Source organism: Hakea prostrata, chromosome 9, assembly GCF_041222555.1.
Source record: "Hakea prostrata isolate BN-2017 chromosome 9, UWA_Hpros_2, whole genome shotgun sequence".
Taxonomy (NCBI): Eukaryota; Viridiplantae; Streptophyta; class Magnoliopsida; order Proteales; family Proteaceae; genus Hakea; species Hakea prostrata.
Window position 1 is genome coordinate 14,197,634 of NC_142608.1, and position 23,360 is coordinate 14,220,993.

General features: G+C 37.0%; 1 protein-coding gene across 3 annotated transcripts in view; it reads left to right on the forward strand.

Annotated features, from left to right (window-relative positions):
* Positions 1 to 14,966: 14,966 nt before the first annotated feature.
* Positions 14,967 to 23,360, forward strand: part of LOC149004769 (Protein kinase superfamily protein) — a 33,511-nt gene continuing 25,117 nt past the window's right edge. The window contains exons 1-5 of one of the 3 annotated variants that reach the window (XM_089168753.1): positions 14,967 to 15,501; positions 15,587 to 16,233; positions 17,072 to 17,356; positions 17,537 to 17,854; positions 22,391 to 22,618. In XM_089168753.1, the coding sequence (XP_089024879.1) occupies positions 15,814 to 16,233; positions 17,072 to 17,356; positions 17,537 to 17,854; positions 22,391 to 22,618 (1,251 nt within the window). In that variant the 5' untranslated portion in view covers positions 14,967 to 15,501; positions 15,587 to 15,813. Of the gene's footprint in view, positions 16,234 to 17,071; positions 17,357 to 17,536; positions 17,855 to 22,390; positions 22,619 to 23,360 lie in introns of all 3 variants that reach the window. The other 2 variants (XM_089168752.1, XM_089168751.1) reach the window with 2 other exon arrangements.

Consider the following 23,360-nt stretch of genomic DNA (forward strand, 5'->3'; position numbering starts at 1 on the left):
CACAACAATACTTGGACTTTGGTGCCTTATCAACAAGGTATGAATCTAGTTGGTTGTAAATGGGTATATCACATCAAACATAGAGTGATGGATCTATTGAAAAGTATAAAGCAAGGTTAATTGCAAATGGATACAATCAACAACCTGGAGTAGATTATCAGGATACATTTTGTCACACCCCTCCCACTAGTATCCGTCCCACCTGACAACCCGTGTGTGCGATCTACAATCACAAGATCTACAGTTTACACATTAATAATAATAAATGCACGCAATAATAATCAAGAGCACAAATAATCCAAATAATTAAATAAAAGAATTATATGAGTCCAATACTCAAAAGGAATGAATCGATGAAAAAGGAATAAAGTAATTTTGTCCCAAAATGAATAGAGTTTAGTGGAAGCAAAATTAAATTAAGTTTGATTATTTCTTTGTGTGGTCTTTTCTTCTAGCTTTGCAATGAAGGGAGTCATCTAGCCTTCCTCCACTGACTTCTCAAAATGATGCACTATCTGCCTCCTCCTGCCATCAATGGGTGCTATAAGCGCACCCCAGGCATCCGCAGATGACTTCATGACATACATCTCCACCTCCCATTTGCACCTCCATACCTTATTCACTGGGGTTCTCCCTAATCATCAGAAAATTCTCCTGATCCAGGATTCCCATCTGTTTAGTTTTACAATTATTCACAAAAGGAATGAGTTCTGACGAACGTTGTAAGGAAACACATTTCACATACATGTCAACATTTTATCATGATAAACAACATATATAAAGGATGATATGTAAGTGTATGGATACAGCTAGAATCTAACTTTGCAAGTCTCTAATACGGTGGACAAGCTTTAAGATATAACACCAGCCCTCCTCTGGGTAGGTCTAGTCACTCTGATCCCTCACAGATGGGTTACTTCAGTTGGAATCTCGGGCAAGGGGTTCAGTCCTCATCAATCAACCATGGCTAAGGTTTAGGTCCACACTCTCTCACCATGACCATTGAAATGAGTACTGGCACATGTCAGGGTTTCTAATCCAATGCAAGGTCATACAGTGACATACTACATATAGTCCAGATACTTCCCCTATGGCACCAATCAATTCGGTTCAGTATCCTTCTCTACCTGGGAATGAGAATCCTCACGGATTGACTACTTGATAACTCTATGAAATAGAGTTAAGCTTGGTAATTTTATACTTGAGATGGCTTGATTTAAGAGTATTTTTTTTCTTTCTTTGTTTTAGTGCTAGTAGTCGTTAGATGTTGTTTTAGTGCGTCTTAACATGTTACATCTTGTAAAGGTCATTATTGTCACTCTTGCATGAATTTCTCTTCAGATTAATTGATGAATTTGATTAACCCTCTTTCTTTTAGCAATGTAGGTGAAGACCCATAATAGAAGAAGAATCCGTCCTCTAACTTTGCCGGAAAGATTGCTGCAGCATTACGGAGCAAAATAGTCCCAGATCTAATTCACATGGAAATGACCAGAAGGGGCTAACTAAAGGGGACGTTATTCTTGTAAATACATGATTGTTCTCAGCCCTGGATCTCAGGAGGAATGTTCTAATCCTATGGCCAGGTTCTATCCTAATGATTGAATGCATTTATAGAAGAAAGAGAGAGAGGGTTGCGTGAGAGAGAAAGAGGCATAATAGAATACGAGAGAACAAAAAAAGCTTAGTTCATGGAGAAGGAAGAGAACTGCTGGAGAAAGAGAGCTGCTAGAGAGGAAGGCTGGAGTTCGTGTGGAAGCATTGCATCTCCTAATTTCTTTTCAGTTTTATAATTCTATCTTCTTATACTCTAGCTGAATGATGTTGATGACTATATATATTTTTGTGCTTTTGATTTTTGCTATGGGTTAAATTCTTGCTGTGTTGGGATGATAATAGTACCTAAACCTAAATTTTGAGATGTAATTATCAAGTGTTCTTTAGTTTTACTGCAATACAATTTATTGTTAATGAATTCAGCATGTTAGTTATTGATTAATTTCATTTATTGATTGATCTTTCATGAATGATTGCTATGATTTTAGTTAACTGGAAAGTTAATTGAATCTAAATGCTTGCTGAATGGTGTGAGTTAGCTTAATCTTTATTTAGATTTAGCTAATTAGTAGGTTGGGTAGGAATACTCACTTAACTCACATTGCCATGATTGGGATTGGGTATACCTTGCATTCATATTTCATTTCTTCATAGGAATATGCAAATTTTGAATTAGGATGCTAATGCATATGTGTATTGGAAAATACCATTATGCCATTTCATTCCAGGTTCTTGATATATTTTGGGTTGTAGTATTACTGTAGTATTTGCATTATAAATTTAGGGGAAGGGAAATTGATTCCCAACACTCATTTCACTCATTACAGTTCCTTCTATTGCTTATTCTCCATTTTGGTTCTTTAGTTTAATTACCTGTCATTTGGTTATTTAGTTCGTCAATCACAAATCAATCTTGTTTAAATCGGTTTTACTTTTACATTGAAAGTTAAAGATAAAATTCTCCGTGGGATTGATACTCTACTTATTATTTACTACTTAATTGCGACACGTGCACTTGCGTAGCATCTTTAGACACAAGCAACACTACCTCTTTTGGACTCCATTCCCTAACCATATGGTCATCCACATATTGTTGGGGCGGATGCTCTCATGTCCCTCACAACTCCCAGCTGCTCCTTGGATGCCCATGAGCCCAACCCTAACATATGCAACCTTACCAATGCATGTTTAATAGTGGACCATTGACTCTCCGCAAGGACTGGCTGCCGCTGTAGGATGAGACGCAATCACATCACTGTCATCACGGGTCATTCGGCTTCAATACCCCTACTGAAAGGGTAGTAGCATGTATGTGTACCTAACCATGCAATCTAGACCTCCTAGGTATGTCATCCGACAACCATGATAGTGTTGGGGGCATCAGTAATCAGTGTCCCATACCACAACCTCTGATATCCCAAGCAATGGATACCCAATACGGATACCCTCAACCATAGTTACATCACATCATCAACCATCATCATATAACTAAGCATTCAACATCACATTAGCAATTGAAGTACATATGATCGTCATTCACAATACATAATTAACCATAATTCATATGAACATATTATTACAGCAAGTTATAAAATACAAATGCATTCAAAGTTACAGTAATTCATCACAGATCATGTCATACATATATGTAAGAATGCATCCTTACCTGTTAATGTTGGAAACACTAATAAAAGTGTAATCAAACCTCTCTAACAACAGTTCCAGTAAATCTCAAAGATCACCTAAAGATAGGTTACAAAATTACATTAGAGATGAGAGTCAAAAGAGAACAACAATTGGACTTAATGGGCTTCTATGAACCAGCTGGTAGCTTATGGTGGTTGGTTGGGCCAATCAACTGCCCTGAGCGACCGCCCCTATTACAGACAGCAACCCAAGTCAGAAATTTCAACTTTAGATCTCCCAATTTTAATCTAATTTTGGAATGATATAAATTCGAATTTCGTCCTCACAAGGCTAACAACTCATACACAACCCAAAACCCATAACAATTAATGGTTTAGTAATCACATTATCTCCTTCAATTAAATCAATCCTTTATTCGGATGCAAAGGATCCATTTTTGGATATGATTCAATCGAGATCATGGATGGAATGACCATAACTATCATAATTAACCACCCACAGCAAATATGGAGGATAGATTCACACTACTTAAAGAGAATAGACTAGATAACGAGAGTGTGAGATCATCTTAGCTCCGATTGACTCGCTAAAAAGATCACAGATCAAAGCTTCTCCGCAAATCGCTCTTTCTTCACCTTCCAACACGTGCTCTTTGACTCCTAACCATCGACAACAGCCTACTTAAGCAACCACTCCCTAGTACTTTTCAATACTTGGGTGCTTTGCTCAATCGGTTGATCCCCAACACAAACCTAATTTAACCAACATGTGGGGGTGTTCTTACCTTGATCCCGAACATCTTCAAACACTACCTTACTCCAACTAGTGATCCACTTTCCTAGCCCATCAAGATTTCTTTGGGTTCTCCTTTGGATTCCCAGAAGACAGGTTCTTCATCGATGGAATTCAAATCCATGGGCTCAGGGTATGGATCATGGACTTCAATCCGGATACTCCACAATTTATTCCGGCTAGATCTTCGGGTACTCGGATGGATCTCAGGTTAGAACTACGGGGGTTGTTACACATTTAGTCTTGTTGTAAAGCCAACTACAATTCAGATTTTATTGACCCTAGCAGTTTCAACTCTTGGCCATTTCACCAATTGGTTGTCAAAAATGTGTTTCTCAATGGCACATTTATAGATGATGTATACATGGAACAACCTTAGGGCTTCATTTCAATTGATAAGCCAAACCATGTTTGCCATCTCAAAAAGGCTTTATATGGCCTTCGCCAAGCACCTCATGCCTGGTTCCAATGTTTCACCTCTTACTTGGTTCATGAAGGCTTTCGTCGAAGTGTAGCTGATACATGCATATTCACGCTCACCACTTCCTATGGATTAATTGTGCTACTATTATATGCGGATGATATAATTCTAGCAAGGGAGCATCTCAGTGCAGTACATGCCATCATCCAAAGACTCAGTAAGGAATTTGTTGTGATTGACTTTGGTCCATTACACTATTTCTTGGGTATTGAAGAGCGTGATTCCTCTAGCATCTTATTAACTCAAAACAAGTACTCCTTGGATCTTCTTCAAACCACTAGAATGGAATCTGCAAAGCCATGTACCACTCCTGTTGCTTCTGTATCCAAAATATCGGCAACATTGGTGTACCATTGGTAAATCCCACTGAATATCGAAGAATAGTCGGCACATTGCAATACCTAACCATAACTAGGCTAGATATTTCTTATCCAGTCAACCATCTATGCCAATTTATGCACCTATTGACGGATGATCATCTCCAAGCTGCCAAAAGAATTCTACGGTATGTTAAACATACAGTTGGGGCAAGAGTTCTCCTACACAATTTGTACTCACAACAACTTACAGAGATGCAGATTGGGCAGGATCTCTAGATACATGCCAATCCACTGTAGGTTTTTGTACAGTTTTGGGATGTAATATTTGATCTCATGGTCTTCCAAGAAACAACCTATAGTATCATGTTCTAGTGCTGAAGCAGATTACAAAGCCCTCGTGGTGACACTTTGGGCTGGTTTGTCACCTTTAGTCGCAAAAATGTCGTAACAGGTTTAAGAAAACCTTCACTTGAAGAGGGTGGTAAAGGTACATTGTGATGTTCTTTGCCAGCTTGGAGAATCAATACAGTAGTCTCATCGAGCACACTCGGTTTAGTAAAATTCAGATTGTTTTCAGCCTCATAGTCATCCGATTCCACCACTTGCTTTCCCTTCACCTTGCTGATATCTAACTGTTCCCCCATAGAAAAACCTGAGAAACACTATTTCCTTCCAACTGATCAACACTCACCAGATTGTTATTTTTTCCAACAATGTTTTGAGCAATGAAACTGATGTTACCTGTGATGTTAACTCCCTAATCATTTTCAATAGAATTAGAAGAGCAGGAATCACCAGTCGTAGGGGATGCTCTGAGAAAAGCATCGACAAACTTCAAGTTAGGAATATGAACAAGACTTATCAATAGTTGCACCACTCCACAGAACGAAGGCAGCGAACAGGCATGGGTTCATGAAAGTTATGTCCACCCAAAATAGGAGCACCCCTATCTATCAGATTCGTTACCACCTTTTTGAAACCTCATCAGCATCAAGACTCAGGATTGGTGTCATACCTCATTCATACAATTTATGAACTGTTGTTCATACAAGACAATGAGAAAGAACCATTCACCTTTGACATTTTTTATGGGAATGGTAAACTTAACAAGTTTGTTGATATCAATCAAAGCTTTCATTGGAGCACAATTGATAGGTAGGTCCAAGTCGTGGAAGTTGAGTTGGACATCAAGAACATTGTCAATATCCAACGCAACATTAAAACACTGTTCAAAGGCAAAGCAGTCAAGACGAACATCACGTAGTTGAATCCAAACTGCAAACAGATGAATCTTTTCCTTCTACCTGTTCTTCGGGTATGGAAGAAGGTAACGTCCATGGTCACAAACGCCATCAAATGGCACCACCCCAGGACTTTCCCACCCCTCTTGAATCTTTCCAGTTTGTTGTTAATTCACTACTTGCCTCATCTCCTGAGCCTGGTGCCCAACTACACATCTTATGGCAAGAAATGAAGGCGCGACACGCCAACTTCTTTGGTTACATTCCGGCGGAACTGATGTTCGCTCCAACTTTTCAAGCTAATTTTATGGGAACCACAGCCACAACCCCAGGTTTTTCCTTACCATCGTTACAGTGAATTTTTTGATCTGTGCATTGTCTATTTCATTTCTATTTTCGCCATCTTATTTTGCTGGTACAAAAAGGTGGTGAACAAACCACATAACCACTTCTCTGGTTAGGCTAGCTAGCATCTCCACTCACACTAATTGGGTGGATCTTATGGTTTTTACAGTCTGGTACTTATCTATGCTACTGTGATTGATATCCTGGATATGTTTGTTCGTAGTACTCACTCTTGATATGCTCCTATTTGCTACTTCAATTTGATATTGAAAGTCAATCGTCTCTTTTCATTATTTTCTCATTATTGTGTCACAGTGCTTGGCTACCCCATTATTTATATTTCCATCTTCTTACGCTGAGTTTTTTTTTTTTTTTTTTTAAATCCTTTTCTTTTTCTAGCTACTGTCCCATTTGTATTCTCTTAAGAGGTGGAAGGGATCTTATCTTAACTTTATTGTCAATAATACACCATTCTTTTATCTCATGAAGATAATCACCTAGAATATTAGGGGGATCAATGGAAAGTTCTCTCTTCAGTGTATTGAAAATTACTGAAGAAGCACAAACCAGAAATTATTTTCTTCTGTGAACCAAGTGCTCGAATCATTCTAAACTGTTAGAAAAGAAAAAAGGCTGTTTCAAATCATACCTCCCTGTGTGCTTCTCCAATAGTAGGGGCAGCAAGGGCCTTAAAGGTGGGCTATGGGTGCTAGCCCATGAGCAGGTACACCTCTCTGTGATTTTTGTTGATGATTACAAGTTGGTAGTTTGATGTAATGAAACATCTCTTTGGGTTATTGTTTTCATCTATGCCCCACCTACCTATTCTGAGAAATAAACAATTTTGGATTACACTTGCCACTTTCCCGCTCACCTTAGATCTTCCCTTCATTGTGCTTGGGGATTTTAATGAAGTTTTGTCGGCCAATGGTAAGCTAGGAAACCTCTACAAACCCCCACCCTCTTTACCTTCTCTCTTGGACCTAATTTCATGTACATCCTTGTTTGAATTATGCAGCCAAAAATTACTTTACATGGAGCAATAAAAAAAACCACCAAACCTAGTGAAGGAAAAGCTAGATTATGTTTTTGGAAATCCTAGCTGGTTTTTCTTATTCCCTAATGCTCGGGTTTGTAAATTGCAAGCAACTTGTTCCAACCACAACCCTCTTATTTTATCCACCATTGACAACCCACATTCCCATTTCAAAAAACTCTTCCACTACCAGATTGCTTGGCACCTACCCCCCAATTTCACCTGTTTGGTTAACAGAATATGGAATGAGAATAATAACTTTTCTTTCGAAGGCAAGCTGGGAAATCTCTCTCATTTCCTCCAAAAGTGGAGCAAAATAGAATTTGGAAATATAACTCAATTGTTTTGAAACCTACCAGAGGAAATTGACTTGCTGGAATAGGGGCCAAATCTAGACTGGAATGCAATTGAGGAGAAGAAAAATGTTCTCTCCTGGGCCCTACGGGCAAAGGAATTGTTTTGGTTTCAGAAATCAAGAATTTCCTATGTTGTGGATGGAAATCAAAATACTAGGTTCTACCACATGGCTACCAAAATCCATACTTTTAAGAGTCGATTAAGCCAAATTGACTCTAATGGCCTCACCTTCTTCCAACCCACTAAGATAGCCCAGGTGTTCACTGATTTAATGAAGGAACTGTACACATCCTCCAACCCACTTGAATCCAGTTTTGTTGAAAACCTCTTCCCATCGTTGGAAGACAGCTTTGGGATTGCCCACATTGCGGACATACCTTCTAGGGAGGAAATTAAGCAGATAGTGTTTTCTATTGGTCCTTACAAAACTCCTAAGATTATGGGTTTAATGCTTGTTTTTACCAAAACCACTGGGATCTGATCTCAGATGATGTGTTTCAGTTAGTACATTCCTTCTTCACTCAACTTTCTTTGCCTTGGGGTATTAATCATACTTTACTCTTATCCCCAAAAAAGTGAATGCTAAGGAAGTCTTTGATTTTAGACCCATTAGCCTTTGTCGTCAGCTACAAAATCCTTGCCAAACTCCTGGCATTAAGGCTAAAACCCCTGCTCTCGATCATCATATCTCCGCTACAAGGGGCCTTTATCCCAAAAAGGCAGATTTCAAATAATATTTTTCTGGCTCAGGAAATCTTTCATTTTATGTCTCATACGAAAGGCAAAATGAGTTACGTTACCTTAAAACTTAAAACTGGACATGTCCAAAGCCTACGACCGTGTTGAATGGCAAGTCATTGATAACTTGTTTCCTTCCCTAAGCTTCGACCAACACTGGTGTCGCCTGGTAAATAAACTAGTAACAATTGTCTCTTTCTCCATCAAACTAAATGGTTGCCCCCATCTCTGGTTCTCCGGATCAAAAGGCCTTAGGCAAGGTTGCCCGTTTAGCCTTTACCTGTTCCTATTAATCATAAAAATCATATCTCGAAAACAGAGATTTAGACCTTTTTAGAGGTATCAAAGTGGCAAGGCATGCCCCAAAAATCTCCCACCTCTTTTTTGCTGATGATACATTTTTGTTTTGCAGAGTAGAAAATGAGGACATTCTAACAATTAAAGTTGCGTTTGAACTATTTTCAAATGTCACGAGACAAAAGATCAACTTTGAAAAAAGTGGTTCTTTTTTTAGCACGAATGTGAGACAGGAGGATCGAGCAAAAATTTTGACTACTCGGGAATTAGTGAAGTGAAAAAAGATTCACTATACCTAGGTACTAATCTTTTGCAAGAAAAAGCAAAGACTAAGAATCTGAGTTTCATCTTACGAAAAATAAGGAAATGATTTGCATCTTGGAAAGCAAGCAGTCTGTCGTTTGCAAGTCGTGAGGTACTTATAAAATCTATCTTTCAACCTCTATCATTATACCACATGCATTGTTTCAGGTTTCCCAGGAACATATGTCAACAAATTGATTCACTCTATCAAAAATTTTGGTTGGGCCATCCCAACAAAAATAAACAAATAACACTTGTGGCATGGAACAAATGCGATCAGCCAAAGGCACAAGGAGGGCTTGGTTTTGAAAAAATGGAAGGTGTGAATCGTGCGCTACTACTTAAGCAAGGGTGTAGAGTGCTTTCGGAACCCCATTCGTTATGGGTGACAATTTTAAAAGCTAAATACTTTCCCAAGACAAGTATCTTTCACCCAAAGGTTAGGAAGAAGGAATGATCTTGGCCATGGAGAAGCTTATGTAGCATTCTCCCACCTCTACAACAAATGGTGAGATGCAAAATCGAAAATGGCAGAAGCTTCATTCTGTTATGACCCTTGGCCACATAATGCACCAACAATTGCGGAACAAAACTCGGATGAAGTGATTTGGAACACTGAAGTCTCTGTTGGTGAAATGACACAATTAGTACAGCTAAATAGGGAGTATCTCCACTCACTTAACAATTACACTGCCATTTTCAATAATCTTACTTTCTCTTTTGATGATGATAGGTGGATCTCCACAATTTCTACAAGAGTGAATTATCGGCAAAACTAGCCGGAAGAGCACTCAAAAAACAAGAGGACCACAGTCATCAATCAGAATTCTCAAGATGGTGGATTTTCTTCTGAAAATTACCAATCCACCCAAAATTCAAACCATTCTTTTGGCTTCTATTGAATGCAGGATTACCAGTTAAATCGTCAATAGCAAAATGGATGGGAATAGGAACCACATGTGCTCTATGTGGAAGGTAAACAGAGATGATATGGCCTGTTTTCATCTCGTGTGATTGGACTAAAAGAATATGGGCCGTGGGATAGCTGGATCTGAGAACATAAAACATTATCCCATTCATCAATAATACATTGGTGTAATAGTTTCCTTAACTATGCGCACGTGGGAAACAAAACAATACGGTGGTTCTTCCCCATTATCATTATAACTTGTTATTTTATATTTGGGTAGAAAGAAACAAATGTTGTTTCACAAACCAAAAGCCAAACCCCTACATGCTACTTAGCCACATAAACAGGTGGACTGTAGACTCAAATTTGGACCCAGATAGTCCACAGGTGGAACAAGATAACTCACTAATCCCCTCTATAGCACAAGTAAGTACTAATCTTGTTGAGCATTATTCATTTCACTTACCAATCTTATTATGTGCAGGGGCTTGGACTCAACAACTAGAAGGAACAGGATGGATGGTGGGGATTGGCATGAATGATAAAGTTAGAATAATAGCAGATGGATCATTGACTGATGAAGATGAAGTATAGGCTACATTATTAGCAATTTGGAAGGGATTACAAAAAACAAAACAATCACATCTTCATATCAAAGAAATTTGATGCAATCAACCAAGGGTAATCCAATTATTATCCGATCCAAAACAATATGCTAGAGACAGATCATCCAGCATTTTGTAACTTTAAATCCCCTACCCTACTACAAACTTTTAATACTAAGGCTATTAAAGCCTTAGAGTCTAACTGTTATAACAATCTATATACTTCCTACCAGGAGCATAACTGTAACCTTTTGACTACTTACAAGCAAAGAAAACAGCATAACCCCACAAATTAACAGCATACAACATACGTCCACAATTGAAAGTTCCTGAATTGCAAAAAATATTAGTCAAATAGTGAACATCTGAATTTCATTCTGAGAATTTCTTCACCCCTGAATCACTTGCATCTCAGTAATAAATGTATGTTAACGTGTTGCATAATGCAATTTTTGTTTTATGATAAAAAAAAAATGAAATTTCCACCTCTCATAGAGTGGAACGATCATTTTATTCTCCCATATATAACATATCCACTACACTTCTTCATGGATATTTCCTCTTTTTCTTTTTAGTGTTTGTTGTATTTGAAAAAAGGCCCGTCTAAGAAGCTTGGAGTCAACAACATTACATGCATGAGACTTCATTAATTATCTTTTGAATTAAACTCAACTTATATATGTATATATTGGTAAGTTATAAAAATATTAACCTAAAAGATAAATGAATAGGAAAAGATATTTTAAGGTAGTTAACATCTTTCATAAGTTTGCCAAACATAACATATAATGTTGAGTTGGGATTCTCTATGCATGAGAATAGAGGGTTTTGCTTCTCTCAGATTTCTCCACCACACATATAGGAAGAGTTCTATTTTAATCTATCTTGTCAGTGTTTAGAGTTAGACTTCTCTCCTAAACATGTAAAAGAGAAATGCGAACAACACAAATAACACATTTCTCTACCACCACCCCTACTCCCCCGACCCCTCCTGCCAAAAAATGAAAAAATCTGAACATGTAGTGGTGATGTCACTCATATGTCAAACATATCATTATTTTCTAGAAGAAATTAGATGTATAGAAATATGCTTAGAAATAAAGAAACTATAATTAATCAATCTCAACCTAGTACTAATCCATTATTTTAACAATAATGATTTAGGTGTGGATTTTAAGACACTTTGTTTAGTGGTTAATGTGGTGGGACAAACCTAGCTGTTGGGTTCATAGGTCCTACCAATATGAAGGGATACAACTATTTTAGTTGGACATCTGGGTTTGCATAGAATTAGATCGAGCCCTACCTGTAAGCTGTAATGCATGGATGTCAATGGTTCTGATGGTTTGATCTTTTGAAAATTAGTTGACAATAAAAGGGTGGTGGCTCCCCTTCATGTGCCATTAAATATCAAATTGATAGGAATTGGTTAATATTAAACGATTTTGCTCACATTTTTTTCCATTAATATTGTTTTAGATCATTTATCCTTATCATAGACAGTAAAGCCAACACTGTACTAAGAACATTATAGACTAATTTCACGGCTGTTGAATCATGAATTTTTTTGAACAAACAAAGACTCATGTTTTTTTTTTTTTTTTGGTGAAAGGATTTTTGTTTCCTAAATCTTTGCATTTTGGACCTTTTCTTGCAAGAGTTTCTGCCCGCAGCTGGATGTTGTGGTCTTGGAAATGTGTGATTTGTGCATCTTCTAGCAGGTCTAAGATGGCGAAGGAGAATTTGATCCAACTGCATGGCATTGTTCTAAACAAAAACTCATGTTAAACGTCTCTCTCGCTCCCCAGAACAAGCAGTAGAGAGCTTCTTGCTCTTTTGTTCTCCTCAGTAAGAACAAAAAGTAGAGCCTCTCTTTAAATGCTTTCTTCACTTAAGTCTCTCACTACCTACCTGTCATTGTCCAACCTACCTCATTTTCTCCTTTCAGTTTTTTCTTGCTTTTGGGTAAACATTCAAAAAAACCTATGACTAAGATCTAAAAAGGAAGAATCATTATATGATTGACTTCATCAATATTGACTCAAATGGGATCAAAATCAATAATGGCTTGATAATGGATTGAACCTAAGTTAGCAAAAGACCAATGCCTCCAAATAGAAGGTCAATAGTTCGAATTTGCTCAAGGTCACGGAGAAGCCCTATCTTATATTTAAATTATATATAATAACAACTTCCTGATGACATAGTCAAAGTTTACATAACCTGACTTGTCGAACCTCAATTCCAAACACAGGAGTTAAAAAATATATCCCACCCACAATGCCAATAGTAATGCTCTCATTTGTCTCCATTTAGGTGACAAAAATAAATGTTAGGTTAGGCATTAATCCTTTGTTCATAAGTTATGGTGTTGAGAAACCTTTCATGCTCTCATTTGTCTCCATTTAGGAATAATCTTTTGCTTAAGGTTGTTGTTGAGAAATCTTTCATGCCTCATTTGTCTCCATTTAGGTGCCAGAAGTACATGCTTAGACAGTAATCCTTTGTTTATAAGTTACGGTGTTGAGAAATCTTTCATGCTCCACTAGTTATGAAACATAAAAACTAATCTCAATGATGATGAATTTATGGGGTTGGTGAAAAGAAAGATTGTGAATGTCTGTGTCACATGGTTGCATAAACCACACGTGAGAACTAAAGGGATTATTTGGGTAACACACATAATGCACATCAAGCATCAAAGAAATTCATCAAAATTGGGTCCCATGTGGTGGTTTATATTTGAATTTTCCTGATGTTAGGTGTCACCCAGGCATCTAGCTCTTTTTTTAGTCAAGACAACCTAGTTTAGTCTCGTCGCCTTGCTTGGTGTCGCCTTGATTTTTATAGCACTATTATCACGCCTTGCCATCTTGTAGCCTTGGCAACTATATATTTATTTACCATCAAACTCCACGCCAAAATTTTGTATTCTTTGTTTCATTATGAGTTCCTTCTTGTTCAGCTGTTCATTTAAATTATAAGATATAGAATAATATAACTGAGGGTATATTCGTTATTTTTTCTAACTAACGGTACGAATATAGATGGGGATGACAACCAATTTGGCTTAGTCTTGGAGTGTCTATGCTTTTCACCAATTATATTGGGGTATCTCTAAAATTTACCCTATTATATAAATGACAAATGGAGGTTAAATAAAGTATTGATACGGAATCTTGTTCATCCTTCCTTGTCATGCTTCTGCAAAACACGTGCTCGACCTTGGGTGGTCAAGGTACGTCTCCGACGAGCAAGTCAATACCAATGATATATGATCACTACTACTCACATAATATGAATACCTACTTTCTTATGCTTACTTGAGGTGTTTATATTGTATAAGATATAAAAGTTAGATTTGGAATATGACTCTAGGAAGATTTATTTGCTTGGACTCTTTCTTCTAGGTTATTGATGTATAGTAGGATTTTACTTTGATGGGTTACCTCGATACTGTGGTTGGACCGACTCCGTATGTATTATGGTCGATATAACATATAACAAAGTCCCTGGTCGGACCGGTCAAGTGGACATACAAATTTAGTCATTAACATAAATAATTATGATATTACCTAATTATGACTTAACAAAAGTTTTTGCTTGAGTGTAGTATTGTGTAAATTTGAGAAACATTTTGAGATGGCAATATCAATTTGATAATTTTGGAAGTACACCAATTATCTTGAGGTATCATATATATTTTCTCTAATATTTTTATGTATATCCATATAATAGTTGGCACAAAAGTCAACAACTAATGAATAGTATTTTGGTTTTATTTTTTTGGGTAGTTTATGATAGTTCATATAAAATGTCAATGACTTTGAAAACAACCTTCTTAAATTGTTGAAGTAAGACTGCGTGGAGTAATTGTCCTTTAATTTTGCTTGTAAGTAAACAAGTTCAACATAAGACGTAGAACCCATGACTTTCCTAGACTTATTATCCCTAAATATGATGTTGCCACCGTAGTGCTAGAACTACATCCACCATATTTATTTTATTTCACAAATAAAAAAAATCTAAATAGTCCTTTTACGACTTTATCCAAAGTTTGACCCCAAAACAAACTTTATCCAAAGAAATATCTCGAGGACATGGTATGCAATAATAAATTATTATTATTATTTTTAAACTACATTAATAAATTATTAGAATAAGGGAAAATCCGAAGCAGTCTTCTGTGTTTTTAACTTTTTGAAGCTACAGGCTACACGATAGATACAAAGTACATGAGAATTAAAAATTAAAAATTAAAAACTGAAAAGTAAAAAATTGGAATATATTTTGTTACCTAACGCCTATAACTGAATAGATGAGGAGTTAGATGGGCACATAGGTTCCTTACAGGAGACCAAAGGACAAGAATCAGAATCAGAGAAAAATTTTACCCAAAAAAAAAAAGGAAAAAAATGAATGAGAGAAAAATTTGTTGAAACGCAAGATCGAGTGGTAAATCATGACTCAGAGAGACTTTGTTCTTCAGCGATTCGTGAGTTAGAGCGACAGAGAGGCTTAAGAAGCCATGAATGCGGGTGTTTTCTTTGTGTCATGTCATGCTTCATGATTGGAGAGGTATTATATATAAATATATATCGAGGAATGAAGATTAGCTAGTGAGGAGTAGCGGAAATAAAAGGAATTCTTTCGTTTCTTCTTTATTTAGTAAAATTTCTTGATTAAACTAACAATGCCCTAGATTCATGGCGGAGACTATGCTCAGCTCAGCAGCAAAACCTTGCCCTAGATCAGTCGCTAGGGTTTCAGCTGATTCTTATCACATTTGTGCTCAAGTGCTTCAAACTAATCGGTATTGTCTCTGAAAATCTGCAGTTTTTATTTTTCGGCTTCGACTTTTGGGGTTGGAAAGTAAGTAAAATGTTTCATGTTTTGTGATATTGGGTCTTCTGTGAGATTTTTTATTTTTATTATCTTTTATTTTTTCAAAGAACAGTTGTTGACTTCTCTGTTCAAGGGTATTTCGGTTCAAAGTTGATTCTGTAGAGGGGCTTGAAGTTGATAAGTCCTGTAATCGTTTATACTGGGTTTCAAAAAATTTCCCTGCTGCGTATCCTTTTGATTTGGATTTTGATGGACGTCGAAGAAGAGGACTTGAGAGAAACGGGTAATGGTAATCTTTCTTTGTGAAGGAGGGTTCTTTTGGGGATAAGTTGGTGCATCATGGGTTGCCTTTGTTTTAAGTCGTCTGCCATCGAAGATAGCAGAGAGAGTCCAAGAGATAGGTTCTCGAGTAAATCGTCGACCGATTTGTTGCATGTGCCTCGGGCGGCTTCTTCAAGGAGGGAGGAAATATCACGTCCAAAGGATAGATCAGATGGGAGGAATGCGAGAGATGGCAGAGTTGTGTTAGTTGAGAAGCAAGGAAATGGGTCGATTCGGTTGCACAGTGAGAATTTCGAGAGGAAGAGAGAGAGAACTGAATATGGAGCCACTCAGCATCCAGCAAAGGGCAACATTCCGAAGGCTGTAGAAGGTGAGCAGGTTGCTGCTGGCTGGCCGGCCTGGCTTGCGGCAGTTGCTGGAGAAGCTATCAAGGGATGGGTACCACGCCGTGCAGATTCTTTTGAGAAACTAGACAAGGTAGGCTCCTTAACTCATTTAATGCTTTCTTGAACTTCATAGCATGGATTATTTTTTCATCGAATCTGTAATTTGATCGTTGAAGTCTCCACCCTCTCTCTGCTGGGAATTAGAGGAGGTTGTCAATTCTGTACTTCCATCTCTCTCTAATTCAAAGCTTACTCATGGAAAAAAGAAAAAAAGGAAAAAGAAAGAAATAAAGGAGAAATTCAAGTTTCGGAACATGGTATAAGTAACATGGCTTGGTCTTTTGACATTCTGCCCAGAAAAATGGAGAATTCTAACAATCCCCATATCTGATGACAAATTCTCTCTCTGAACGAACACTCGTACTCATGATGAACAATGCCCAATAGCCATAATGATGATGAAGTCAAAATGGGATTTCCTGTTGACCTTAGCTGTTGAGTTCACAAAATCAATGGCCTACTGCTATTTCAGAGAGTGGAAGTCAACCTGAACTTTTATGTCCAATATAGATTATTTCTTTAGTTGGAATCAGAATTGTTGGTTCACATAAAGCGTCCAGGAAACAGGTGAATGCCTCTTGATTGTTTGTACAGTCTGGTTTCCATTTTTTGCCTTCTTTTTGGAACTCTGAGTAGTTTGGAGCCATAAATCTTTCATTTTTCTCCTCCAGATGTTTAACAAAGATGAATCAGTATTATTTATAAGGGGTTAGGTTGTTCTTGCTTTCTGTTTTTCCAAGTGGTGAATATAGTTATTGTCACCCCACCTTCCACATTTTGCTTTCACTTTCGCCTATTGCCTTCAAAAGTTTGTCGAATTCCTTTTTGAAGGTTTTCATTCTTCTTCTACTGGTCCCTCATTCTTGCAGATTGGTCAAGGAACTTACAGCAATGTATACCGAGCTCGGGATCTTGATCAGGGTAAAATTGTTGCTTTGAAGAAAGTACGGTTTGATAACCTGGAGCCTGAAAGTGTTCGATTTATGGCAAGGGAAATTCATATTCTACGTAGGCTTGATCATCCAAATATAATTAAGCTGGAAGGGTTGGTTACTTCACGGATGTCTTGCAGCTTATACCTTGTTTTTGAATACATGGAGCATGATCTTGCAGGCCTTGCTTCATACCCAGGGCTTAAGTTCACAGAACCACAGGTACTAATTGTTTAGTTCATGGTCTATACTTACTGTTTTCCAATTTATGCTAATCAAGGCCGTGGATGCATTAGTGGTATGTTGTGCATATCTGTCATTCTGCAGCCTTGAAAGTTGGTTAACCTTATTATATATAAATGTGGAAGCAGCAAGCATGATGGATTTAATTGTTTATGGCAGGTTAAATGTTACATGCAGCAACTTCTACGTGGACTTGATCACTGTCACAGTCGTGGTATTCTACATCGTGACATAAAGGGCTCAAACCTCTTAATTGACAACAGTGGCATCTTGAAGATTGCAGACTTTGGCTTGGCAAGTTTCTTTGATCCTCATCAAAATCAGCTGTTAACAAGCCGTGTAATTACGCTTTGGTATCGACCACCGGAACTTTTACTGGGTGCTAGTCACTATGGAGTTGCTGTGGATTTGTGGAGTACTGGATGCATACTTGCAGAGTTATATGCTGGAAAGCCCATAATGCCTGGAAGGACGGAGGTACATGGTCTCTTTTTTTTACCAAGCACCTAGTACTCTCGGATTAGTTCACTTTGATGCAATTTATTCATTTCGGACCAGGCAAAATGCAATGTCCATTTCTTTCTAATTTATGGTTGTAGTTCCAGATTCCTGATCACCATGAATCATGTAGTCCTTGGAGAGATATGTTGAGCCTGCTGATAGGAATAAGGTTAAAATACATTAATATCTGCATTATATGAGAATTCTTTTCTTTTTGCTCTTGTACAACTTACCTCACATACCAAATGAAATGAGAGCAACTGCCTTGGTTAACCCTTGTTGTGACTTCTGAGCTCAACATAAAAGGATCCATTGTTCAAGTTCCTAATTTGATTTTCTATGATAGTAAGTTGCTCTGTGTACCGACTCTCTGATGTCAGGTGTATGTCAAAATACAAACCTATGGATATTGGGTCTGGAAACTACTGGCCAATTAGCGATCAAGCTTGGGTTGAATAAAACCGCTGTTCCTGGGTTTAGAACTGCAAACATTCCCTATGAATAGAAAACGTTCTCCTGGAGTTAAAAAATTCATGGTCAGCTACATTCAACATAAATAAAATTAACTATCACTCAGTTAAACTGCTTGGTATTCCGAAAGATGTCATCCTTCCTGTTAGAACGCTTATTTCCAGGTTAAAGAACCACAAGGAGAATGTCCAATTTGAATGAAATATGTCTTCCCAGCCTAAAATTTTCCTAGTGTGTGTGGCAATGGATGATAGAACTGCAGTTCCACTTATTTTCAGTCCAAGGGGGGAGGCTCTTAAGGGCCCCTGGTTCAGATTAAATTTCTAGGCTTAAAAGCTTTGTCTGATGTCTTTTGCAATCATCAGCCATTAGGATTCCGCTGATATTCCATCCCCCCCAAATCCCAAAAAGGGGGGGGGGGGAAGGAGAAAAAAGAAAGGAAAAATACGAACACCCCCCAAAAAGAAACTTTTAAGCAAAGCATAGTGTTTTATAGTTTCAGATTTCCTTACCTGTTCTTATTCAAAACAAAGAAGAAAAATGATCAGATAAGAACTGAGAGCTATGGGTTCTGCTAGTACAAGTAGCTGAAATCAACTGAACCAAAAAACAGAAAGAAAGAAAGAAAGTAAGTACCTGTAATATCACTAAGAAAACATCGGACCAAACTAGAATATCCGTGCCTATTTTAGTTTAGTAACTAAATGTTTAGGACATGAAACACCTACAGAAGACTACCTCTCAAATCAAATGAATGATTAACCTCTACGTCTAGTCGTCATCTCTCTCGTATTAAACTTGAGGATTTTAATTGAATTGTGATTGACCCCATATGACTTAAGACCATCTCTCCTAATGTATGAAACCCATAAAATTTAGAGATTTCAGATAAATCTTCTTAGTACTCCCAAATAGAGAAAGGATGAAATGTTAGGAACTCTTACTTTATTGTTCAATCAGTTTACCTGAAAGAATTAAGTAAAATTATCTCGCCCTACTACAAGCAAATTACTTATTTTTGACATAAGTATCAAAAGAAAAAAAATCTGCCCAAAATCAATTAGAATATATCCCCACACTCAATATGACTATACCCAGATGTTAAGTCAATCTATTTCAGCAATTTATTTGGTGGGTAGGTTCAACTGAATAGACTTAGTAGGTAAGAGTGTAGGACATTCCTTCCACGCTTTTGTGGTGGGCTGGTGGCACATGTGGATTTTTGATGGTTAATCTACATCACTCATTAACTGGTCTGTGTAGATAAGCTCTCTAATGCGTGTTTTCCCCCCTCTTGATATACACAGGTAATGTTGGCTTTTGCTGTAACTGATGGATTGTAATTATAAAATAATCTCTTATCGTAATGCATGCCTAGATGATGAAAATCTTAGAATAATTACAATCTCTTATTGTAATGCATGCCTAAATGATGAAAATCTTAGAATTTCTCTTCCTTATCAACCAAAATCCTAGATTTGGTCTTTACACTTTTTTAAACCCAGGAAATCCCCAATTTTTCTGAAACTCAAAATATCTGCATGCAAACCTTATCCGCGAAACCCGTACCTTCACTCATCATCACTCACTGGTCATAACTGCAAACCCTAACTTTGACCTAATACTAGCCTTCCAGTGGTCCCCACCCTAATCCCAACTTACTTGAAATTGGTTGGTCCATGCAGATCCTGGTTTATAATCTCCTAGTTGATCTCCTATTAGTCTAGGGCTACGTTGGACGGAGGGAAGGGCGAAGGATGTTTTGGTTATTTTAGGTTCTGTAATATCTTTTTCTTTTTCATTTTTTTAAAAATTGCATGGGATTTTAGTGAGTCTTTCTAAGTTTGCAACTTGTGATTGAAATACATATTTCATAACTCAGTTTTGTAAATCTTATTTTTATCCAGCAGATGTGTGAAATTCTCCCCATTCTTTCGGAGGAGGCGGGTTTATGCTGTTTTTTGTCTGTGGCAAGTATGACAGTTTACGCTGTTTACTTGTTTGGTATATGAATAGAACCTGGACATAAGTGTTGCTAGCTAGATATGCTATTCTTTGCCTTTGGGGTGATACTGTAAGAGGAGATACTAGATTTTTTTAGGGAATATTTCTGAGATCTACTGATTTTGAAAAAATTTTACCTCATAAGATGTTTTTAAATTTTTTTTTACTCAAATGGATTTTTGTTTTTGAAAAGAATTACCAAATCCCTAATTAAGTGCTAATTTTTCCTGCCCAACAAATATTTTACTCTAAACTACCTCAAAGGATTAAAGTCTTTATATATATATATATATATATAATTTAGTTATTATTATTTACTTTTTGGAGAACTTTTTCTTCCCCTAATTTAATTCCTAAAAGTTAGTTACTAGTATTCACAATTAATTTTTTAATAACTTGTCCTAAAAATTTGTTTTTAATAATTTCTCACAATTCCTCCTTTTTTTTGGGTAATTCTCACGATTCTTGTAGTTTTTTCTTTTTCCTTTTATATTTTATTAATCTAAAAGAATGAAGAGTAATCTCCATCTATATAATTTGATGTAATTGTTATTGGGACCGGTGATGTTAAAAGACAAGGAATCATAACATTGACTTTGGCGATGTTAAAAGATGACCTAAGGAATATCGTTTGACAAAAAAATAACATCAAATTATGTCGATGGAGAAAATTCTTTGTTCTTTTAAATAAAAAGGGGAAAAAAAAACTAGAGAAGTCATGAGAATTACCCCTAAAAAAAAGAGGAGTTGTGAGAAATTACTAAAAATGAACTTTCAAGAGTAAATTATTGAAAGAAAAAAATTTAGTCGTGGATACTAATAACTAACTTTCATGAGTAAGTTACTAAAAAGATTTTAAACATCAGATTGTGTGTCTAAGTTTTAGGAATTAAATTAGGAATAAAAAGTTCTCTAAGAAGGTAAAAAATAAGAACTAAATTTTATGTATATATATTAAATGGATAATCTAGGTAAGTTTAGACTAAAGTATTGGTTGAGCAGGAAAAACTAGCTCTAAGTTATGGATTAGGTAATTCTTTTCAAAAATAAAATCCATTGGGTAATATATATATATATATATATATATATATTAGGTAAATCTTTTTCAAAATCTGTAGATTTGGGAAATTCCCCCCTTTTTAAACCCCTAAAATCAGAAGCGGGATGAAAACAGCATTTAGTGTCGTATAATCACTATCCCATAACATCAATTTTTAGCCAAGGTACGAAATTTTGCTGACATAGGGGGTGTGGACCCGACTCTTGGTGAGATTTTGCCGACATCTAAATGGGGTTTGTTGGACTGCTAGAGTTGCTTTTGCAGAGGTGACACATAGAGAGCGAGCAAGAGAAGACGGAGAGCGAGAGACAAAGAGACATAGAGAGCGAGAGAGAGAAGACAAAGAGCTAGAGATAAGAGAATGTAACCGTGTAAGACAGTAAGAGTTTTCTCTTCTCTTCGATAGTTCAATGATCCAACAATCTGAAGATCCAAACCGTTGGATCTTGAGATTCCCGGTGATTCATCACCTGCGAAACTGTCCCCGAAACCCTCCTTCGTGATCTTCTCTCTCTCTAACCAAATAACTAACCCAAAAACGGAACAAGAGAAGCATTTCGTAACTTTAAAACATTTGATATTTTCAGAATTTTCTTGATATTTTGAAGTTATTGGCGATAATATCGACTTTTTTGCGACATAATGTGATATTTCTGCAATTTATCGCCGATTTTTGGATTTCTCGTGTCGATTTGGCTTTTTGTATTGGTACCTATCGGCACAGCAAAATATCGCCGAGTTTCAGCGATAAACTCGGCGGTATTTTGCTGACTTTTTATACCTTGCTTTTAGCTTCCTAGAACCAGTGCCACATAGCATCATTCTTGTACACTCAATGTAAGTAGGGAGTTGTGTATTTGTGAGGTAGGCAGGCTGTATGTGAGTTTGTGATCGTCCACTGTTGTATGAGTTTATTTCCTATCACTTACTGGATCTTAATTGCTGATTATTATTTATCTTGATCTTACATGTCATAGGTGGAACAACTGCATAAGATTTTCAAGCTTTGTGGGTCTCCATCTGAGGAGTACTGGAGAAAATCAAAACTACCACATGCAACCATTTTCAAACCCCAACAACCTTATAGAAGGTGTGTTGCAGAGATGTTTAAGGATTTCCCCACAGCAGCATTAGGGCTTATGGATACTCTGCTTTCTATAGACCCTGTAGATCGTGGAACTGCAGCTTCTGCTCTAAAGAGTGAGGTATGGAATTTCTGTTTAGAAAAAGGATCCTATGGAGGGCATTGTGAAGTTGAAGTATGATTGTTAATTAATGCATGACCCTGTCTTTTGCTCCCCCTCAGTTGTTCTCATGATTATATTTCTTCTTGCTGATGTTTTAATGACTTTTGTTTAATGAGATTGCTATATTGTCATAATGCTGAAGTTTTCTGAATATGGTTGGAATGCTGAAATTTCTTCTGTGAGACTTTATGTCTGATCTATAAGCCCTTTGCAATTTGTCATCTTTAGGCTTATTTGTCCCATGTATTGGTTTATCAGCTACTAAACCTACTCCCATTGGATCCACTTGACACCATGGAACGAGGTCTAACTGAGATCTCTGAGATATCTTGGTTTTTTGAAGGTCTGAGATGAGACATAAGGCTAGTCAAGTAGACGGCACAGGATGAGATCTTGGTATTATCTCGGTAGTGTCTTGGTATTTTACAATAGCTGTATGCTTTCTACAACTAAATTATGTGTATAATAAAGCCTATTAGAATGTGGCCACCCTCCAACCAATTGTCCAAATTTAGACTTCATATTTGGACATTGATATGGTGCCATTGTGTTTTAATGGATGCAAAATAGTAATCCAAGTCTCATGAAGTAACTATGTCAAAAAACCCACAGATAAAAAGGAAGGGCACCAACTTGGTGAGATCTTGGCCCTTCTTGGTTTTTTGCCTGGTTATAACCAGGTCTAAAACCAAGATATGGA